General features: G+C 39.5%; 2 protein-coding genes across 6 annotated transcripts in view; both read right to left on the bottom strand.

Annotated features, from left to right (window-relative positions):
* Positions 1-560: 560 nt before the first annotated feature.
* Positions 561-8956, bottom strand: LOC106959538 (restin homolog). Its single transcript, XM_015052168.1, has 19 exons — positions 8685-8956; positions 8066-8129; positions 7899-7978; positions 7728-7785; positions 6709-7167; positions 5068-5148; positions 4804-4911; positions 4651-4735; positions 4416-4539; positions 4243-4335; positions 4074-4165; positions 3911-3977; positions 3510-3617; positions 2812-3015; positions 2057-2119; positions 1758-1954; positions 1632-1658; positions 1397-1463; positions 561-1318 (listed from the first exon to the last, which is right to left on the bottom strand). Exons 2-19 carry the CDS (start codon positions 8124-8126, stop codon positions 1109-1111), a joined length of 2184 nt encoding a protein of 727 aa, XP_014907654.1. The 5' UTR covers positions 8127-8129; positions 8685-8956; the 3' UTR covers positions 561-1108.
* Positions 8957-11495: 2539 nt separating this feature from the next.
* LOC106959535 (oxysterol-binding protein 2-like) overlaps positions 11496-22719 on the bottom strand; it is a 56564-nt gene continuing 45340 nt past the window's right edge. For 3 of the 5 annotated variants that reach the window (XM_015052162.1, XM_015052164.1, XM_015052165.1), the window contains 10 exons: positions 21885-21951; positions 21296-21448; positions 20227-20472; positions 19936-20056; positions 19190-19293; positions 17132-17227; positions 16258-16442; positions 15898-16118; positions 15604-15621; positions 11496-14563 (listed from right to left, as the gene is read on the bottom strand). In XM_015052162.1, coding sequence (XP_014907648.1) covers positions 14421-14563; positions 15604-15621; positions 15898-16118; positions 16258-16442; positions 17132-17227; positions 19190-19293; positions 19936-20056; positions 20227-20472; positions 21296-21448; positions 21885-21951 — 1354 coding nt within the window. In that variant the 3' untranslated portion in view covers positions 11496-14420. The remainder of the gene's footprint in view (positions 14564-15603; positions 15622-15897; positions 16119-16257; positions 16443-17131; positions 17228-19189; positions 19294-19935; positions 20057-20226; positions 20473-21295; positions 21449-21884; positions 21952-22719) is intronic. The other 2 variants (XM_015052163.1, XM_015052166.1) reach the window with 1 other exon arrangement.

Raw genomic sequence — 22719 nt, 5'->3', positions numbered from 1 at the left:
AACAGAATTATTTAATTTTGTGATTAAGGCATACAGCTAATAAAAACTGTTTGTCAGAAAATTTTCATATTTTCTGTAATAGTTCTTTTATATCTTCTTCTGCAGCAATGTTATGGCCAACACAGTTTTAAGGCTCAAACCAAACGGCAATGTCATTCATTTTTTGAATTATTTTCAATCTGTGGTTGCCAGGGTATTTTATGTTTCCGCATTTGAGCACTACAAATATCTGCTGTACATTTAAGGTGAGGTTTTGATGGATGAATCCCTGTAATGAAGCGGCGTCTTGTCACCGTTTGACCTCTGGAGATAAGCAACAAACTCAAATGAGCTAGCAACAATAAGCAGCTAAAAATTATAAATTATTATATTTCTGGAGATCTTAGTCTGGATGATGACACATTGTGCTCTAGTTCCTCAGAACGGAGGCGTGGCTGTACGGTTAAAGCTGTCATGATTAATATGTGCTGGCAGGAAGGCGTCCCTTTCTTCTCCTGAGCATTTCCGTAAGTCATGATGTCATTTAGTTTGGCTTTGGCATGTAAAACATTATACAAGGGTTTCCTCACACATGACAGTTTTATTAGGTTATTTAACAAAAGTGGCATGATTTAATTTACAGTTCACAACTCATTCACAGTTCACTGTGTCGACAGGCCACGGGAGATTCCTTTTCCTCGGCGCAGATGAATGCTGCCTTATGTCACAGTGACCTGCCTTTTATTCTTCTACCACATGCAGATGTAACAGTGAGTGAGTCATAATGACTGCCACTGATTGGCTGTAAAATGCATTCAACATCATTTCAGTTGTGAGGTTTTGGAGTCATACCACAAAGGATGCTTTTACAAGGAATTAACTCAGTGGGACCTGGATATTAATCCACATTTTTTTTTATTTTTAATTGGGGGGGAAAAAAAAAAAAAAAACTGGCACGGCACATCTCCTTTTCCTTCCTCTTCTCGATTTTGAATCAAACCCTCAACTACCACTGAGACACCGTCCCCCACGGGAGAGTTTGTGGTTGCAATACAGAAAACTCCAAGGGGTGTAAATACTTTTGTATGCCACTGCACAGCCTGTGATTATGCTTAGCAGTGAAATATCCTCAAAAATCTCCTTTGGGTAATTCCCCTCTCGCTGTTGTCAGAGAGGATCCTGACACATCAAAGCTCAGTGTGTCTGGGAAAACCTGGAGCTGCTTCACTCTGCTCTGCAGGGAGCAAAGGAGCTGAAACAGAGAGACGTCTGAGGGGACGTGTGCAGCAGTGCAGACCACTGCATGATGCAAGTGGGAGCAAACAGCCTCCTGAGACTCCTGATGGAAGAAAGGAGAGAACAGGAACGGTGTTAGCGTGTTTGTTGAAGGAGTAGGTGTCATCTACACGTCATCTACCTTTGCCCCAGACATGGTGCTTCCGTCGGGACTTGTTTCTTTCATCTTTGATGCATTCCTGTAAAAGCTGCCACAATGAATAGTAATATAAAAAAAAAAAAAAACCACACACACACACAGCACCAGCAGGAACGTACATGTTTACGCCTGCAGGTAATGATCCATCTACTGTGCAGTTTCAGATTGAAACGATACTTTTTTATATTAGCTGGTTAGTTACTGTGTTATTTGTTACCTGCACCTCATCAGCGTCGTCTTGCACCTGTGGGATGGAAAACGTTTGAAAGTGTTGTCATGGACGCACAGCCACGACTGAAGTGAAACATGCACGAGACGTGCTGTAAGGATGATTTTGTGTCACCTCTCCAGGTCAGCCGTCAGCTGCTCGGCAAAGCCGTCTGCGAGGCGAGCCGCAGTCTGCTGCTTCCACTGAGCCGTGTTGGTCTTAAGCTCCCTCAGCTCCTGCTCCCGGGCCTTCAGCTGCCTGCAGAGAGACGCTGCCGCCCCTCCCTCAGACCCAGGAACACATTTCAGACTGCGCAACTCCTCAATGTGCTCCTCAACACAAGTTAGAATAAAAAAAGAATTTCAGCAACTGCGTAAGACTATTTGTGTATGCTTACAAAAAAAAAAAAAAGCGTTTGTATTCAAAGTTTGCACCTGAATAAGACGTGCCTTTAAAGCTTGATCTTTCTCTTTCCTGTGGAGGTTGAGTTCTTGCTGCCGAAAGGAATATTAAAACATAGACATGTATTTACAGCGAGTGCCTCAAAGACTCTTGTCCTCTTTCAATATTTTGTCATGCTCCACAGCAAATATTTTATAATAGCTTAGGAGGATTTTATAAGCTCAATCAACACAAACAGTACATAATTAAGAAGCCAATTGAAAAAAAAGATACTTTATAATAATAACAGAGATGAAAATGGTCTGAAAAGTGTGGCATGCATTTGTTTTCAGAGAGTTCTTAATATAAGTCAAGTTGGGGAGACAGAGTCGTGTGGTAGACGATGCAAAACACTATGAATGACTAGAAAAACACCCGACTTCATCCTGAACACACCATCGCCATCCTGAAATAGTGTTGGCGGCATCATGCTGCGGATATACTTTTCACCAGCACGTAGAAACATGGAAACTTAAGAGTATGGAGATTAATACAGAGCAAACCTGGAAGAAAAGTTCTTAAAGGCAGCAAGACTTTGGTAAGATGTGTTTTCACCAACACTCTGTCATCCATCCTGTCTGAACGAGATTTAAAGATTTTGCAAAGAAAATATATTTGAAACCCATGTATCATTTTCCCCCCCCCATTTCACAGCTTAGTACAACTTTGTGATGAACTCATTAACGTTTGTGCTGCTGTTGAAGTGTGAATACTTTTGCCACGAGGATTAGAAATCCTCAGCTCCTATCGTCGCCACCTGAGCTTCTTCCAGCTCTCTGTAGAGCTGCAGCTCCCTCATCAGGTCGTCTCTGTCCGCTTGCAGAGAGTCCCGTTCCTCCTGCAGACCCGTCAGCTGCAGCTCCTTCTGCGCCAACATTTGGCCCAGCGTTCCCACCTCGATCCTACATTCTCCCAGTTCGTGCTGGAGCTCGATGACTTGAACATCAGGGGGCTAAAAGTGAGAAGCAGAAAAGCAGAAGCAACATGTAACCTTTCACCCATCAACATCTTAAGTAAAGTAGAAAAAAAACATTACAAACTGGTGAAATATTTATATTAAATGATATCAGAATGCTGCATTAATCTGAACTGGAAATTCAAAAACAATGTATTTTTCAACTCCTCAACACTTCTAAAAAAAACAAAAACAAAATAATAACATCTAACCAAGATCCAGAAAACTATTGCCTTCAAGACAAAAACCCATTTTTGGACGGACTACAGTAATGAGGGAGACTGTGGTCTGATCGGTGATGAAGAAGAAATCTTTATTTGAATCAAATGAATACTGTATATTAAAGCAAAACCAAACTATAAGTGATTCAATATCTGAATAAAACATTTGATTTTATTCAAAGGTTGCAGGCGCTAGCATATCCTTCCAGTATTGTTTTATTCATATTTTGCACGGGATTTGACATAGATAGTGAAAGAAGAGAATGTCACCTCCTCAGTCTGATGCCTTTTCTCCTCCAGCTGTTTCTGCTGACATGGACATCTGTTCAGCGGTGAGCTCCCCGCCCTGTGCAGCTCCTCATGAAGCTCCTCCAGCTGTTGCTCCAGGAAGTCATTAATGAGTTACAAACATTTTCCAAACACATTCGCAGAAAAACAAACACATTTTTGCTCCCAATTTTGTCAAATCCAAGACAAACATTGGAAAAATACTGGAAAAACACAAAGATATGATCATTTATTATTTGATCATTTATTATTTGGTTTTCAGTTGTGGTTTGATCCATTGCGGTGACGTTTTAATACGATTCTGTTTGAGAAACGGTGCGAGAACGGAAGAAATCAAAATTAAGTCGTTTAAAACCAAAAAACAGGATTTATTGCTGAACTACCTTCTTCCACCAGAACACAGTTTTCAGATGCGACTCTGTCTGCCTCTGCAACTGCTGTAGCTGGTACCTACACACAGACACACACTCACATTGTTTCACTGTTTGAGTAACCAAAACACAAGCACGTCGGTGAACTTTGTAGCAAACAGATTATTTCTCCGACCTGCTGTTTCTCAGAACAAACTCCAAAGATCTTTTCTCCTTCTGCATCCAAGTCGTATCTGCAGACAGTTGTTCCAGCTGCCGGGCGGCTTCCTGCGTCACAAGCAATAAACTGAGGCCTCAAACTACAATTTTGATCTTACGTCCTTTTCTTAAACTACGCAACACACCTTCTTTTTCTGTCGGAGCTCGGAGAGACAAAGCTCAACTTCTTTCAGCTGAATCCACTTTGATCTGAGCTTCTTCTCCTCGTTCTCCCATTTCTAAGCAAAAAGCAAAACATTGCTGCAGACACGCGGGAGGATTTCTGATGAATGTCGTAAAGGGCGAGCTCCATTCCTACACGTCGGAGGTCAAAGACTTCCTCTTTCACGTTGATGCAGTCTGACAGCTGCCTCTCTGATGTCTTCACTGGAGTGGACGTTCTGATGGGGTTTTTAATGTCTTCACTGCTGTCTTTATTTTCACTGAAAAATAAATAAATAAATAAATAAACACAAGCATGAGAAACTGAAAAACAAGGGAGTCACAAAACCTTTAAAATGTTGAAAATCACACAAAAAAAATCTTCTGCGTACCTGTCGGTTTTTCTGATGTTCTGCTGACTGTTGGAGGACGCAGAAAAACTTTTCTTCTGTTCCCGTCCATCAGGGAATCTCCTAGCTTTGTAATTATAAAACAAACAGCTTGTTTATTGTTTAATAAAATTCAGTCTTTTTTTTTTTATTTACCTGCTGTAAGCTGAGTTTCTCCCTCTTCCTCTCCAGCTGAGTCACTGTCACAGTGCTCAACGCAGCTGGCATTCAAATCACCAACATCCTCCATGAAGGAGCAACACCCTTGTGAGGGAGCGGAAAAGGTTACAAACATGTTTATGGAGTGCTAAATATATATATTTTAAAACATGTTTTTTTAATCTTTATTTAAAGTTTGGCATCCCACATTTTTTTTTTTTTTGTCCTTAATGTTTCCTCTTTGGCTCCTGCTGCGCCTACCTCTCCGCCTGACCTGTTCAGTGATGTCCAGATCAAAATTGCCGTCAGTGGACATGTCGCCAAAGCTCCATGTTGCAACTCCTGAAACAGAAACAAAACACAAACTGCTTGAGGTCGACTGGGCGTCCTGATGAACAGGGTTCATACAGTTTAGACGAAGATCTACATTTTTCCAAATTCAAATTCGACCTGTTCAGATTGGACATGAAGAAGGAGAACCAACTGGAATTTCTTCTCGCCAGAAAATAAAGGCTAGAAAAAAAAATCCCAAATGAGCACAATGAATATAATTAGAAACAAAACTTTGGCTGTAGCTTCAGAACAAAGGATTTGAGGACAGAGATATCACCCCAAGGTAACAAAGTGAGAAACTGCTGAGGCTGTAACTCTGACTGGTGTTTGGGGGAGGAAACGAAGCGAGCCGAAATAAACCGAGTCAACACCGTCACCGAGTAAAGTTTTTACAGCCAAGACCTCGTTTAGAGGCTTTAAGCCTTGCAAGCTGATCAGTATTATAATCCTCTTTGTTTTTCCTTTCACAACATCTAGAGGTTTCAAAAGGAAATGCAAAAACAGAAATGGTAAAACAAGGGTTGTTGAAGGCAACAAGAAATCTTCTTTGTTTTAAATTTAAATGCTTAGGTTGCAATAGAGGATTTAACAGATAACCGATGAAAAGCAAAAATAAGGCCTGATTAAAAGAAAGAACAGACTGAAAGAGGATGGAGTCCTGAAATTGACATAATCGAAAATACAAAAAGCTAAACCCATTTAACTTTTTTTTTCTCCAACTTATTTTTCTTCCAGAGATCAAAGATAGAAAGCAAAGATTATTCTTTTTTTTTCTTTTTACTTCCCAGCAAAACTGTGATGTTTCTTCATAAAGTGTCTGAACAAAATGTGCCCACGATCAAATGCTAACAATTTATTGTAATATTTTCTGTTATTTGGTAGAAATGTTCCTGGTCTAGACTCACACAGTCGCAAACACTCTCTTTTTGTTGAGACCGATATGGTAGAAATAGAGAACACCCTCTATCATGTCTGGCATTTTAACCAATAAATAATCCTGTTTTTTGTTGTTGTTGTTTGTTTTTTTATCTGACTTCCAAGGTTCAATACTTAATGCAACAGGTTCCACATGATCATTGTTTATTAAACAGATAGCCAACATGATAATCCCTAGATACATAGAGATTATGTGAAATACTAGAATGAAGGTTTACCTTATTTTTTCCATGGCTGTGAATGGGCACCAGGTGTAATACATGCAGAGGCATTTCTTTTACACCAAGCTCTATCTAACTAAACATTTAAAAGTCATTCAATTAAAAAAAAATCAACTCTAATAATAATAATAATAATAAAAACTTCAAAAATACTTTATTAATCCCAAAGGGAAGTTAAATGTTGTTGCAGCTCATCAAGATTCTTCAAAGGATAAAAGAAAAGGACAAACTCTAACAAGTCAAACACAATAATTATGCAACTGTAGTGAACCTGATTTGAGCCAAAAACACGTTTCAGGATAAACAGATCGACGTCCATCTGTGCAGGGGAGCATTTGTTTTCGCCTCATTCCCGCCACCTGGAAAAATCCAGAAGATGCATGACGACACCTTGTTGCCAGATTGCACCTACCGCTGCTGCGGTCTCCAGGCCTCAGTGGCGTCTTGCTTCCCTCTCCGGCTCCTGCCTTCTCATGACGGCGCGACATATTTTCTCCACGGCTGTCAGAAAGAAACGCACCGTCTTCCCTTTCTGGATCAGATCTGTTCGACTGTAAACCACGAGCCATCGCCGTGTCGCTTGTTTCCGACCTTCTTTCCTCTGGACGTTGCCAGTTTTGATCACTTTCATGAGTGTCACTGTCGGAGATTTCTGTCCGCTCTGTCTTGTTCTCGCTGTCTGGTTGATCCGGGTCTGCCTCAGAGCAGATACTCTCTGAAAGAGGAAGCGTCTCTCCAAGAAGCCTCTGAAGCCTCCAGGCGACCTGATCCCTACAAAATGTAGTTTCTTCCTTGCGCCTGAGGATTACGTCCAGACTTCTTCTGCTTTCCTTGTTATTAACAGAAACATCCCAGAAGGTCAGCATATTTTCTGGGGGAGAGAAGAAAACATTGCAACTACAAATTTCAATGTCATTCATTTACATTATGAGAGGAAGAACTAAGATTAGTGCATTATTGTGGAGTTGATGCAAAAATGATGTGTGATTTTTCTTTTTTTCAGAAATAAAAGCTGGGGCTTTTATCATAAAAAATGGTAAAGTTAGTCTAGAGGTGCAAAACTGGTAGAGACTTATACCAAGACTTGAAGTAGAAATACAGTAAAAATTGGTTCTGCAAGGTGAGCTGAGTTTGTTTTAAACAAAAGTGAATAAATAAATATTGATACTTGATGCTTCGACACCTAGTAATTCATTTCTGCATGCATATGTGCCTCCAACGAGACAAAAGGGCAAACGTTTTGAAAGAATGTTTTAATAAAAAAAATATCACCAGTGATTTTCTTTATCACTGCAATGCGCAATGAAATGCAAGTTTTATTAGTTTGAGTTTTCAGACACCCATCCCCCCTCAGAGCAGCTTATAAAAACCAAACATCCGTTGTCACTTGTGTGCAAAGAAAACTTTCACTTCTTTTCTGGCATACGTTACCATTTTTGCCAGTTTTTGATGTAGGAACCACATCACGTTTTGGTTTTGGAGACATAATCTGCAAAAAACAAAAATAAAAAAATAAAAAAGCAAGGATATTTTCTGAAATAACATTTAGTTAAAATATTATGGGAGAGAAAATGGACAAAAAAAAAGAGCATTATAGCAGACCTGGAGCTGATCAAGTTGTCGATCTATCGCATCCAGGAGGAGGTCACAGTGATCCGGACTGGGAACGCTGTCTTTTTGATCTGCATCGAAGAGGGGAAACAGAGGTTAAACGTAAGGAGCAAATTTACAACAGAGCGAGCAATAAGGAAAGCTTTAAAACTTCTGACCGGAGCAAAGAAGTTTGCTGGTCTCTTCTGTGTCTCTTCCCTCATCGTAATGGCCAGCCATGCCCTAAATCTGCAGAGAAACATTCAGCTGTTTTTCTCATACCAAATAGATTTCTGTCCCCAGTATGAACCGGCGTTTGAGCCATGACCGTCAGCCATGATTCATGTGAGAGTGAGGAATGTTGTTGCCCAGTTGACAAGGAAACCTGGTCAGCTTGTTGGGAAGCTCTTTCACCAAGGAGACAGCAGACTGTCTCAGTTTCTCCCTCACTGCTAAATGAGCTTTAAAGACAAAGGGCGTAATGCTTCATTTAAATGCCTTAATACAAGATTTTACATTGATTTGAAAACCTCTGTAGCTTCATGCTTAAAACAAAAACAAACTCAAACTTGTGATTTTTTTTTTTATCTACAGACAAACTTGATTTGGTGCCGACAAACTTATTAAACACCTATAAGCTCCCCTGGATGCTGTTGGAAATTGTTAAGTAGCAAAATGTGGATTGGTAAACGTCAGAGCTAAGGAAGGAAGAAAGAAAGAGAGAAAGAAAGAAAGAGAGAAAGAAAGAAAGAAAGAAAGAAAGAAAGAAAGAAAGAAAGAAAGAAAGAGAGAACTTACTATTTGTTGCCTTGTCGCTTACCTTTAAGCAGACAAAGTGAGTAAAGTTCCTGATCCCTAAAGAAAACCTGCTGCTGCTCAGGGAAATCTGGGAAAACTAGTTGCTATGGAAACACTTAAACAGCTCCCGCTTGCACATGTGCAGTGAGAGCTGAAAGAAAAAGGGGCACCAACATTAGTATCAGAGTTTCTGACTAGAATCCACAGGGGAAACTAATAATCCAGGACAGTTATTGGACTTTTAGGGACTTTCAGCTGTACATTTGATCCCCACAAAAAATATAATGTAAAAGGTTTGCTTGAATGGGGTAAAAAGCATAAAATGCTTATCATTGTTGGCTCTCACACAGTTGAACCAATGCACTGTTCCTCTGAATCAGAAAGCAAGCACCAAGTCAATTATTAAGAAAAATGTGTAAGGGAAAAGAAATGAAAATGAGACAAAATTTAAATTTCTCCTTCGTCTCTTTTCAGAGCCCACAATGGGAAAACGGTTCATATACATGTATATTGACTTTTGGAAGGTAAATCAACCGTTTTGTTGTTATAATCTGCTGAAAGTTTGACGCATCAGACTGTAATTTCTCCTGGCAGTGTTCCTCCTGCCGCCAGTTCACTAATATTCTTTGGGTTTCTGTGCCGTCATCACCGTTTTAAATCTTAGCAGAGACGTCTAACAAAATTTATGTCTGGGTCACTATGATGACTGCTGTAGTACAAAGGCTCTCATTCCTGCAACGGACTTCTTTAAGATATTCAGGCGAAGCTGATAACAGCTTCATGGCCAGGAGAGGGAAGTCTGGACTCGCTTTTCTGTTTTATATTGGTCTGGACATATTGGAAAGGTGCATTAAGCACATCATTTAAAAGGTTATTGTTATATGTCAGTCTTTTGTAGAAAAACATTATTTGTCTGACTAATTTTACACTTAAGGAAAATTACAGTTGCTGTTGGGCTTTAATTATTGTACAAATTCTGAGGAAACAACTTGAAAGCAAGCGGCATTTTTATGTGCCGATGCTTTCAGTCAAAAAAAGGCGAAATGAATCTTCAGCCGTCATACTTTTATTCTGCCACAGATCTGAGCAGCATCTAGTGAGGAGGAACCATCTTCATCTCTCACAAATTATCATGTTCACTATGGAAACGCAGCATGTTTTATTACCTTTGGCACCTTTGTGAAGAGATGAGGAATGAAAAACTGTGGAAGGAGTTTAAAGTTTTTCTAATTGTCTATTGTTTTTACTACTCAGAAACTTTGGTTTCTGGTTACAGCTGCTCAGTTTGATCACTTACAGTCATATTCAATAAATTAGAATATATGTCCCGATTAATCTCTTACAAGCAGGTATTAAAGACACTTTTCATTAAGCTTACATGTTTGTATTCTTTTTTTCTTACTGATCTGATGTAATATTCATAATTTTAAATGTCATGCAAGATGAAAGTTGTCAGAAATAAAGACTGGGAACCATCCATGTGAAATTAATCTATGAAATGAGATTCACTTAGTGATGAAGCTTATAAATAAATAGCTTTTTTTTATTTTAATCTATTGAATGGATCTGAACACTCACTGTGTTGTTTCTGGTGGTGCCAAGTACAACGCAGGCAACTTCACCATCAGCCACTGAAGTCGTGATATTTTGAAACTACTGATCCAAATAATCCCAAGCTGCACATGACAATTAACATGTATAATAACTCAAACATGTCAGGGAGCCATTTTCTACTGCACCGCTTGCTTTTGCTCCACAGAGTCAGGTGTGATTACTTGGGCCACATGTCCCTCTATGAATGATCTGTTCAGCTCACTTTCCTTTTGTTCAGAGAGTGAATCTCAGAATCAAAACACCTCAACACGTGTTGTCCATTTCTCTCATGCCTGCATTCATCCACTGCTGGTTTAAGACTTGCTTCATATTTTGGATTAACTCATCTAAATTCTCACTACTCTTCATTTTATGGTTTTGAGAGAGCCAAGACAATTTGGGGGATAAACTCTGCAGGGGATCCGGCCGCCTCCTCAGTCGGGTCAAATACCTGGATGCCATTTTGGGTTTATCCAGGGCTTCTGTTCCTGCTGTTGGCAGGCAGATTAGTAGAGGTCTGATTGTGTATTTCCATATGGCACCGGGTTTTCTTGTGGTCCCATGTTGGAGTCCATGGGAACCACTGCGGTCAGTCGGATCCAAAAGCTGCTTACGGGTAACCAACCTGCTGCCATGGCCTCTTTCTGCCTCTGGGTGGGAGGGAGGGCTGGTGGAGGCGTTGAAAGTCAGGTGGGTGTCGCCTTTCTTTGAAATCTTATGGTTTGGCCTCTGGAGTGTGTGTCATGTTCATATATGAACCATGTTCATACACATACAGTTCTGGAAAAAATAAGATCCCACTGCACTGAACCAGACTGAAAATCTCCTGGTTATTCCACCAAATATTGATTTCTGCTGAACTCTTCCTGAGTTAAAACATCAGTACTGTTGTTTCTAAATGAATATGAACTTGTTTTCTGTGCATTATTTGAGGTCTGAAAGCACTGCGTCATTTCTCATTTTCTGCAAATAAATGCTACATTTCTGCTTGTAATTTCTGAGACATGTCAGTAGTTCATAGGATAAATGAACAATGTTCATTTTACTCAAACATAAACCTATAAAAAGTAAAATCATAGAAACTGATCATTTTGCAGTGGTCTCTTTTTTTTCCCCCAGAGCTGTGTCCACAATTAAATTATGAGAGAATGATCATTGGAAGGACTTTGATTCATTATTGTCAAATCATGAAGCCATTATTAAATAAGCTCACAGAAGTCATTTTATGATCTTGTATTCTCAAACCAAAAATCTTCTTCAATCAATCCAGACAAATGGGAAGGATATTATTTTCTCCACATCATCACATCAGAGGAAAACATTTCTAACATGCGAGCCTTAAGGACTCTATCAAAAGCACATTTTATTGTGTTGACTGTTTTTTGGCCAAATTACACATTTCTCAAGGTTAACTCAGACAGAATCAGTTCAGGTTAGAAGTTAAAAGTGACAATAAATCCTTCAGGCTCTCTGTAATTTCTGTACAGATACTCCACACATAGTTTAGTAGAACTATTCATCATTTTTACAATATTATGACAAAATATTCACACAAATTGACTGGATGGTATAGGTACAATTACCTCCAGCCATGATTTCTACATTCCTAACAATAATTACAAAAAAATACTAACTCTGTTTTTTTTTTTTTTTAAAACTCTTGTCACCATAGACTCGTAGTGCACAGGTCAGGGGACTCGTTCCCTTATTCAGTCAGTTAAAGGCAAAAAGACTCTGTGTATCTTTGTGTGCCGATCCCAGATCAGCATGTTCGCGAACAGTGAAGGAGTTATGATTTGGTGTCGAAGCAGCAGCAGCAGCAGCAGCAGCAGCTGAGGCAGTCCTCTGTGGCTGCAGCCGACCGCACAGTGGAGTGCAACAGGAACCAGCCCCGTCTGCCTCTGCAACCATCTTTACCCGCCTGTCAGCTGAATCCCCCCCCGCAAAGTCGGTGGGATTCGAGTAAGAAACACCAACAAGTCGCAGGCTGAACGTTCGGTCAGTGATAAGGTGCAGATTTTTTTTGTACAATGACCAAAGGGTTACAGAGGGGGGTGGCTGTGTGTGAGCACCAGAAAACAAGGTAAAGGTAAAACATGCACAGAGGGGAGATTTCTAAACATCAATTCAGGCCATCTGCACTCACTCCGAGTCCAGCGGTTCGCAACCTTTTTGAGTTTCGACACCGCGGTCGACGCCTGCGATTGTTGGCACAAGTGAAAATGGTCAATGAGAAAAAAAATGCAAAAATGAAAAGGTTTTTGATTCGATGATCAGATAAACCCTCGAGTTGCACCCTCTGTTTAAATCTGACAATTAAAATCTATTCAGGAGGCTACAGGTTCATTCACAACTTCGTCAATTCAAATCTGCATGTTTACGTACACCTAGTCATGACATTCCTTCATAACTTGTAAAAAAATACACTCTAACCACTGCACAGCTTTCTATTTTTGTTTTGATTATTAGATATAATAATAAATTATGGAGATAGTTATAAAATGGTCAGCTCCCATGTATGACTGTATATGTACAGAGTTTGACATTAAACCCCTTTTCTATTCATATTGGTTTAACGTTGGCCTGATAAAACATGGTGGATTGGGACCTCTGGAGGCCTTGAACAATATATTATTTCTACAACAATATCTCGTAGAAGTAATATATTATTTCTACAATAAAGTCATGTCTGTTTATGACAGACATGACTTTAAAACATTTGTCATCAAAGCAGGTGTGAAACGCTCTCCAGGTGGGTAGAAACTGAAACATGTTTGGTGCAAAATATCCTTCAGCAGAATAAATTAAACCATAAAAGCTTCAAAGATAAGAATTGGCAAAGAGAAGAAGTGACTGGCCCTCATTTAGTGACATAACATCAGTTAAGGTGACTGCAAACAGTTTCAACTCTAATAAGTAAAAACATTTGATCTATTGTTTTCTACATTATTCTCCAGCTGCCACGGCTCTCAACTCACGAGTTGAGAAGCACAGCTCCGGTCAAGCACAGCGAAAAGTGCTTTCAAAGGTCTTAATGAAGAGTTCAGTAAATGTGAAATAAATGTTTTGATGTGGCATTAATGTAGAACGCACTGCGTGCCACCACTCCTATATAATTTAGCTAATCACAATCACAAATGGAAAAATATCTGAAGGATCTTTGGATGACGGATCAAAGAGGCAACTTTGATTTAAAATACTTCTATAAAGTATCCTTTAAATGTAATTTTTCTCTGACTACATGAAGGGTCTCCTAAAAACAAAAACTGCATCTCTATAGTCACGAGTTAAGAGAAACACCAACTTCCACTTCAAATAAAATAGCTTTCTGGCATGTGATATATCAAATTAATTAAATAAAAAATCTATTTGTATAAAATCTGACTAACTCACTACTTTCACTTAATTATTTACTTATTTAATATATTGTAGTAGAGTTTTTTTTGGCAGCCTGGCATTCATATTTTAAAAACTATTTACTTCAAAATTCAGTTTTCCTCTAATGATTTTCCTATAATTGCACTTGAGCTGTCTGATCTGCGTTTTAAACTCTGTTCAGTAGTTCAGTGTATAACATATAATTGGTCTTAGCAATATTTTTAAAACTTTTTTGTGCAAATCAACCTGATTGTAATCGTCTCCATGCAATCAGGGAGTTACTTTATGTTTTATAGTTAACTGGGATTACTGAGATTAAGGGTTTTACTGATTGACATGTGAGGACGTTTGTCTTTAAGAGGAAATACTGACGTGCGTAGTCAACACTGTTGTGTTTCAGTGTGGTTCCTGATAATTTCTTCACACCAGTAATAATCGGCATTCACGTGAAATTTCTGTCCAGCTGCTTTTAGTCTGTGGTGGAGTGAATTCTGGAAAAGTGCACTGAGTTTATTAGAGGAGCAGCAGAGAATCAGCACTGTGCAGGGAGGACTGCTGAGGGAATGCCCCATCTTCCAAGTTCAAAATGAACAAAAAACACTTTTGGAGGTAATGTGTAATCAGATATTGTGTGAAACACACTTTCTCACACTCCTATAGGTCCTTGTGGTGCTCACAAGCCGGCTTTGTTCTACGGCCCGCAGCCCAGAGGCTGGGCGGCTCCCCGTCCGGTGAGGTCGGTGTCATCCGAGACGAGCTCCTGAGCTAAAAGATTTCAGGGCACATGCTCCAGTCCTCTCTCTCCTTCGACTCCCAGTAACCTCCCTTGTACACAAAGTTTGTCTCCCCGGTGATCGAGTCCCTCCTCTGGTGAAACCACAGCGGCTGGTAGCCTTCATATTCTCTGCCTGAGGACGAAGCACAGATTTAACTTCAAAAAACTCTGTCCAGAAATCACAGAGGAAAAGGCACGCTAGCAAATAATTACTGAGGAAAACAGAAATGTGTTTAAATGAGAAGCAACCGGTGTCTGTGCACTACATTTGGGTTAGCTCCAAATGTGGACCAAGCTGCAACAAGTTTGAATGAAGATTTTAAGGAGCGAAACGTCAAACAAAAAAAATTAATATCAGAAAAAATAAATAAATAAATAAATAACATAGTCATTGCACATCTTGGAAAGGAGGAGAAACTGCAGCTTTTTGATGCGCGAGTTGTATATTTTATTTTTGACAAATATATCTAAAATAAGCTCAGCATTTGTTTTTCCAAATTGTGCATCAATAGCCTACTCAAAAGAAGTCCCAACCCTCTTCCACTTCTTTTTTTTTAACAACTTCAAAGTACTTTACTGAGTTTTTTTTTTTTTTTTTTTTTGTGGATCAAAACAAACTAGTGCTTTGTTCCAAAGTGGAAAGTAACTGATAGGTTTTACATTTTATAACAAATGAAAATCGAAATCAGCTGCTTCAAACCTCTGCAAACTTTTACCATTTGAGCTGTCTGGTGGGTTCCTCCGTTTTAAGCTTTCCTACTTTTATTCAAGTGTATAAGAGTAAAGAAATGAAAAGTAAAAACAGAAAAAATCAAGAAAACCTTGCATCCTCTTTCTTCCTGAGCACAGGCATGGGCTTCTATGCATTGCTAAAAGTACACTGCAGGTTCTAGTGTGGAAAAATCTGAAAGGATTCAAGGGGTATGAATGCTTTTGCAAGGCTCTGTACTCATGTTTAAGTCGGCATGTATCCTAGGCCAGTTCTGAATGAAAATGCACACGTATGCAGGAAAAAGTCATGTGTTTTCCTGAGCTGTTATTTCAAGAAGTCGACATGAGAGGAATATCATGCAGATCCAGAGGCAGAGCACACAAAGGACACACAAAATGATGGAGAGAGAGAGAGTGTGTGTGGGATGCACAAAAGAGGGGCACAGGACGACCCCCACTCACCAGAGTCATAATCACACTCTGACCATCAACAGAGGGAGGAAAAGAAAGACAAGTCATGGGTACATTGAATAAAAACCTGCATTTGTCCAACAGGGACAGTCTAGATGAATTGTTCCAGGTCTGGGTTAGGGAAATTCACCCTCAAACATTTACTTTTCATCTCTTCATTTAAACATTTTAAAATAAGTTTTACATCCAAACAGGCTTCTGACCAAAAAAAACCCCACAAAAACAGCTGCTAACTGAAGTGCTCACTTCCTTCAAAAACCAAACTCCTCGCTATATAAGATGTACCTTCATCCAGCGCATCTGTGGCCTCTGCTTCCCTCCGTCGTCTCACAGCTCTCTGTTTCTCTTCCAGCCTCTGTTTTTCACTGTTCGCCTCGTCCCACCGGCCTTCCTCCATCAGTCTCTGGTCGGGTCTCAGCCGGCTGTCGGTCAGCGCCACCCCATCCTCCAGCTCGTTCAGCACCAGAGCCAGAGAAGAGAAGTAGTACATGTTCTCAGCGTTTTCCCTGACGGAGTGAGAGGAAATTGGCCGGAGTCACATTGCGATGTTTTACATTCAGCAGTATTGATTGGACGTCGCAGCCCTTTTCTCAACAGCTATGACTCATAAGTAGCAGTCGTCTGATTTGTGGAGCAGAGGCTTACGGTAGAGGGTATTTCTTCCACAGGAGTTTGGGGGGTAAGGTCTGATAGACTGTCTTCTGCTTTCCTTCCGACCCGCTGCTCCCTTCGCTGCTCTGAATGATCTTTGCACTTTCCATTTTTTCATCCCATGTACCAGAGAGGATGTAATGAGCCTGGCCTTCACTGTCTGCTACCACACCTGTTACCTGGGGGTGAGACGGTATCATGTACATCGTTAGAAATGTCAGTGCACACTACTGAAACTTTAGAAGATTATTGCAAAACTCTACCAAACGTAAGCATGGCCATAAAAATACTGTCCAAACTTTAAAGAGGCTTAATTGATTTAACATGTAATGTTAAGAAATAAATCCCAGGCTGCAATATACATGCTTCGTACATACAGCACCTTCCAGAGTCAGTACTTGCAACTATAGCTGCAAGTCTTCAGAAGTAGTCTCTACCAACTTTGCACAAGACTGTAATTTGTGCCCATTTTTCTTCGCATAAAGTCTGAAGTCCTGGACAAACAACACATGACCAGACTTTGATCAGAACCTAAAGTGTTTTAGCTAAGTATCTGCAACCTCCAACAGGAAGATTAGCCCGTATTTAAAACCATGTTTTCTCAAAGTCTGACCAGTTTCATGTTCACACTGAAGAAAAGCATTCCCACAGCATGACGCCTTGTTTCTTTTTGCCACTCTTTCATAAATTCCAAATTTCAGGCATTCATTGAGATTGGTTGTTGCGACGTCACAAAATGTAAAAAGGCTTTCTAGTGAAAGCCTTTTTCACTTAAAGGCTTGTAAATTTGTACAATTTGCACTGTACAAATTTACCTCTAACTGTTCGATTACAACTATAAGCAAAGTGTGTAACTTTAACCCTTTACCTTTCGTGGGACATCCCTGGAGAAATAACTGTAAGGTATAAACTTCAGCTGGCACGTCTCCTTTGTCGTGTTATTGATGATTTCAATGTCTCCTGACTGAGTGAACACATACGGAACATTATTAATGAGGAAAACACTCGCACCATGACTAAACAACAAATTTTCCTCTGTGGGTAATCATCAGCTTGAAAATGTGATGACTCATGATGCATTACTCTCTGCTCTGTTTCAGAGAGTCCTAAAGGACCCGTTCAGTCTTCTCTATTAATCAGCTTGATGCTATAGTGCACACATAAGTGTTCATAATGCACTTCCAATAAACAAGAAAATATTTAATTAACCATCAGCAATAATTACAATAGAGAATTTGCTGTTTTTAAATCTGCTGCCATCCTTTTTCTCCATCTTCCTAGTTAGACACATGAATACATGTCTAACGTGGGTCTAAAGGTAAAGAAAAACAACCCAGTTACTTATATTACTTATGTTGCTGACCTAAGTTTATATGAGGGGTGTAAACACAAGAAATATTACTTTTGCCATGACCCCACATTCTTGTTTAATTGTTTTTCTTTTCTGATGACCTGCATATCTAGACTTCAAAGCTCTTTACAGAGTCTATTAGTGCCTCAGAGTGTTTAAATAATTAACAGCTAAAGTAAACAAAAACTAGGTCATGCTGCTGTTAGATGGGGCGCTAGCATTTGGCATGCCGAGGTGAGTGAAGCTCGATTAATGCAGACAAACCATCACCTATTAGTAGCTTGAGCTCTAAAACATAAGATTTGATGAGGCAAATCAAAAGTCAAAGACAAAACTATGTTCTCTTTTAGATAAGAAATTAAAGAATGAAGTCTGGAAATTCAAAACCATATCCACACTCATTTTCCCCATCCTTATTTGGAAGATTCCAGATTTTTCATACTCCATGGCCGCCCGTTTTCATAATCTGTGGGTGAGCTCATAATCCTGGCAGCTTCAGTCTTGCCGTGTAGACGTGTAGAACGACTGAACTGCTACTGCAGCAGTATGCCGTACCAGTCTGCTTTGGGCCAATTAAGACTTGACCTATAACAGCTTGCTGCATTTGCATGGGCAGCTGGCCTCCTACAGGACTATCCTCTTCCAACAGAGTCTGTTGGAAGATTGTATGTGTACTTAAAGGGCAAATAGTGTCAAATTTGACAGCATAATTAATACCATAAGTGTTATTCAGGCCTCAGTGCAGAAACAATGTTCCTCTGCACTGAGACTGCAGATGGCCAAACCATCTGTCCCATAAAAAGTATTCAAGATGCTTAATCTTGAATACTTCAGACCCAGAATAAAGTATTCTGGGTCTGAAGGACACAACAGGGCATAGGTAGCTTCCTGTAAGAGCTGTGGGAGGCCACTAAAGTAAAAGGTCTGAAATGTCTCCACAACCCAGATCCAGCAGCAAACTTATGGATAAATTAAAACTCATTATCAAAGTCATCATAGTTACCATGTCTAGTTTTATTTATTTAGCTGCTTAACTGATCGGGCTGCCTGACAACACTTTGTAGTTTAATATTTAAGTTGCTGACTTATCTTTTTCAGCAGCAGATGGCACCAAAAACACGTGATTAAAAGCAAGACAACACACATTGCCAAGACATTCAGGCTTTTGAAAGCCTTTAGAAATACTGAGAATGCATAAATATTTCCTGTCACAATCTCTTTTATGCTTTTCTCCAAGGTTGCAGACATATAAAAAGACACTAACAGAGAGAGCAATGTCCTACAAGATAGCAAAAAAAAAAAAAAAAAAAAAAAACTTAATTAAATCAGGGGAAGGAAAAGAAATGGACCCAAAGTCAAATGTCATGCATGTGAATCTGGGCCCTCTAAAAAATGTTTTTCAGGCTGTTAATAAAGGTCAACGTTTAAAATGAATCCATGTTTCACTGTTTGGTACTCTGCACTACATACATTTACAAAATAATAATAATAATAATAATAATAATAAACAGGATAGATTTGAAGGTCATGTACTGCAGAGAAACGACTCGTTCACAAAGAGAGGAGCTCAATAACCTGGTCAATCCACAGTCTCCCCACAATGATGTTGTGCACCGTGGATGTGACCTTTCGCCACACGTAGTGGTTCCCGCTGGAGTGGAAATGCAGGTGAATGGCACCTGGGGACACAAAAGGACAAAGTAATATTACAGGAAGGAATAACTACAATAGCATTATTAAGCTTCCTGCTGTCATAAAAGGTGAAATGAAGACTATAGGATTGGATTTGTGATTCAAAAACCATTTTTTCTAGTATTTATTGCTCTGTGCTGAAACATTTTTATCTACTTCCACTAAGACACAACCCCAGCATATTTATGACATCCAATTCACGAGAAATGATTCCCATTATTTTTCTTTTTATCACATGGAAGCTGTCCAACACCAAGTGAGAAAAGTCAGGCAGATGCATCACTAGGCTGATTCAAAACCAAACAAATCTTTTTTCTATTTATCTGAACCAACAAACCTCTTTGTCTTCCTAAGCAACATAGATAATATATTCTACTTTGGTTTTATTTTTGCAGATGAAACTCTAATTTATACAAACAAGTCTGTTGTTTACATTGTTGGTGCTAATGCTACTAAACAACCCTAGAATTAAAAAAAAGTTTTTTTTGACACAAAAAATTCATTTCTATTACCCAATCCTAAAACTCTAATGCAAACCTACGTGCAGTCTGATTGGAACAGATTCCTGAGCTCGTACGTTTCTCACCAAATCCATAACAACCGTTTTAGCGGACAGGGAAATGTCTTACCCAGAGGCATAATGGAGAGGTATTTGCCACGGAACTTGCTGGCAATGGTGATTTCCTGCCTCAAGGTCCAGCCTCTTTGGGAAATCACGTGATGTGCAGCTGCAGGCGGGTGATGGCTCACCTGAGCAGAAACAAGGACATAAAGGCTAAAGGACAAAGAATGAAATCACTTTATGCTATTTTAAAATACATCCACCCGTTTGAAAAATAGGACCTGACACCAGTTTATGGGTCAAATGCGCATAAGCACTTTGGGAAATGTGTAAGCACGTTTTGTCCTGTAGCTGTTACCTGCTCACACAGTGAGCGGTAGCCAAATTCCTCCAGGCGGTCGAGCTCGTAGGTCTCTCCCAGGAGGGGGTTGAAGGGCTTGGCTGTCCGGTGGATGGTGGTGGAGTACGAGGAAACGGAAAAGGCTGCAACGAGGCACATCTGCTCCAGGGAAGACTCGCAGCGCGCAGCCTTGTCTAGAAGCTCGTGATACTCCAGGTCCTCGGTGAGACGTTGCAGCATCGACAGGGGCTCGTTAAAGTTCACCTGTCGGAGAATCACAATTTGTAAAACTCACTACATTTTACAAAACTGTGTGCGTCATGTTGAATGTAAGTGGACGCTGTTATAATTCAGCCTCTTAACAGAGTAAAAAATTTGTTGTTATAGAAAAGAAATTGAAAATAAAAATCAGAAAATCATGGTGTGCATTTGCATTCGGCTCCTCTTTGCCAATACTTTGTAGGACTACCTTACTGCAGTTTCAGCTGTGGGTCTTTTAGGATATGTTTCTACCAACTCTACAGATAAGAGTCTAAAACGTTTTTGCTCACTCTTCGTTTCAAAATTTAAGCTCAGTCAGACCAGATGGAGAACATCTTTAAGGATCTATTTTCAAGTCCTGTCATGGATTCTCATTAGGATTTAGGTCTAGACCTTCACTGGATCATTTGTATCACATGATTTGGCAGTAAACCATCCCAATGCAGCCTGGCTGTATGTTTAGTGTTGTTCTGCTGAAAGGGGAAACTCAAGTCCACTCTCAAGTCTTTAGCCCTGTATTTAGCTCCATCCATCCAATCAACTATGACCAACTTTCTTGACATTAATTAGGAAAGTATCCAGACAGCATAATCCTGACACTTTATATTTCACCAAGGAGTTGTTGGTGTGTGAGTGTAGCAGTGTGTTCAGATTTTATTAAAAGAAAAAGAAAAAAGAAATTGTGGAAAATATGTATAATTTTCCTTCCACTTTGCAAATGCATGCTATTTTATGTTGGTCTATCACACAGAATTAAAATGAAATACTTTAAAGATTGTGGCTCTATTTTGAATATTTTACACTGCAACATATGTCTCAGACTTACAGGCATTGGGATTTTAGAGAGCTCCTTGCCGATGCAGTTCTTCATGATGCTCCATAAATTTAGGGAATAATTGGGCTTGTCTGGGATTTGGGTCCGGTGTTGCCTGCGTCGCATCAGCCCTTTCGCTGACACATCATTACAGATCGGAGACATCTGGGATGGAGAGAACAAATAGGAGTGGACCCAAAAGTTTCAGAAAAATGGTTCCAGTCCCCACGAAGGGGCTTCCAACACGTCACTAGACTGTGACTCAAATGAGGAAATTTAAAACAGAGACTGGAAAAAAAAAACAACAGATCTTTGACTTATTAAAATTTAATGCAATGATGAAACCATACATCTGTGGCAAGACAGGGCTGACGACATGATGGCAGGAAACACTGAAATAAGCTGTGTGTGTGCGTGTAAGCGTTTGTGTGTGTGTGTGAAAGACTCTGTGAGAACAGCAAGTGTAAATGTTATACAAGTGAATCGATGAAGTGTCAGCCCTTCAGAGCCACAAATGGATCTATACTGAGAGCACAAGAGTCAGCAGCATTTTCAAATGTCAGACATATTATTCATTCTTGTTAGAAGGACAGACACTTACATGGTCTTCCTGGTCCCAGTCGCTGGCCTGGCTTCCAATTGCTCCACTTAAATTACTCTGAGATCGCCTGGAATAAAAATAACATTTTCTGCATGAACAAACAAATAGATGAATAAAAGTGCCTATGAAATTCACAGAAAATAAATGAAATTGCAGAGTAGAAACGAAGCTCTCCAAAAGCAATACTGATTCTTAATGGTGTTATAGAGGAATACACCAATCTACCACAACAAAACAACAGGTGAAAGGTGACTTAAATTACACAGATCTGGCAGTGGAAATGAAATGCTCTATTAGGAACTCCTGGGTTCTGGCAGCATGCGGGTTTTACTTTGATATATCAGCCGGCTACACCCTCATAGACTGAGCATAACACAGTCAATCCCTGAGACAGCTGCAAAAACTACGGAGGAACCCGAGAATAGAAGGTGGAGGATTAGAACATGCAGACATCCTCCTAAAAAAGACAGACTGTCCAAAACACAGATTCTGTCCACTGCTGACTGTCTCTACTCTGACAAGATAGCTGGTTCATTTTTTGAGAAGAATTATAAATGACATTTTAATTCTTTATAACAAAGAGCAAACAAAAGCAAAATCAACGAGTAAAGGACACAAAAACTTTGTCTTATTGAACAAAGATAAAGGCAAAATTAAAGTTTGCATTAAATTTAGGTAAACCTCCAAACTCCCTGGATATTTACAAAAAACTAGATAACTCTAAAATAAAAAAAAGACATCTTTTGCTGAGTACTATGAATATGATTTTTTTTTTTTTTTTTTTTTTTTTTTCGCTTTTTCCGTTACAAACATTTTTTTTTTTTTTCATAGACAA

Source organism: Poecilia latipinna, unplaced genomic scaffold (assembly GCF_001443285.1).
Source record: "Poecilia latipinna isolate Pla-1442-1.1 unplaced genomic scaffold, P_latipinna-1.0 Scaffold1093, whole genome shotgun sequence".
Lineage (NCBI taxonomy): Eukaryota > Metazoa > Chordata > Actinopteri > Cyprinodontiformes > Poeciliidae > Poecilia > Poecilia latipinna.
The sequence above is the reverse complement of the archived record's forward strand: the minus strand, read 5'-3'. Positions and strand labels throughout refer to the sequence as shown.

Bases quoted from the DNA above. Each gene is read 5' to 3' on its own strand.
- LOC106959538 (XM_015052168.1), bottom strand. From the start codon at position 8,126: ATGGCTGGCCATTACGATGAGGGAAGAGACACAGAAGAGACCAGCAAA. The intron at 4,912-5,067 runs GTAGGCGCAGCA...CTCCCTCACAAG, and splicing joins TGAACAGGTCAGGCGGAGAG to GGTGTTGCTCCTTCATGGAG. The intron at 3,618-3,910 runs GTAGTTCAGCAA...TTCCTGGAGCAA, and splicing joins CTGTGTTCTGGTGGAAGAAG to CAGCTGGAGGAGCTTCATGA.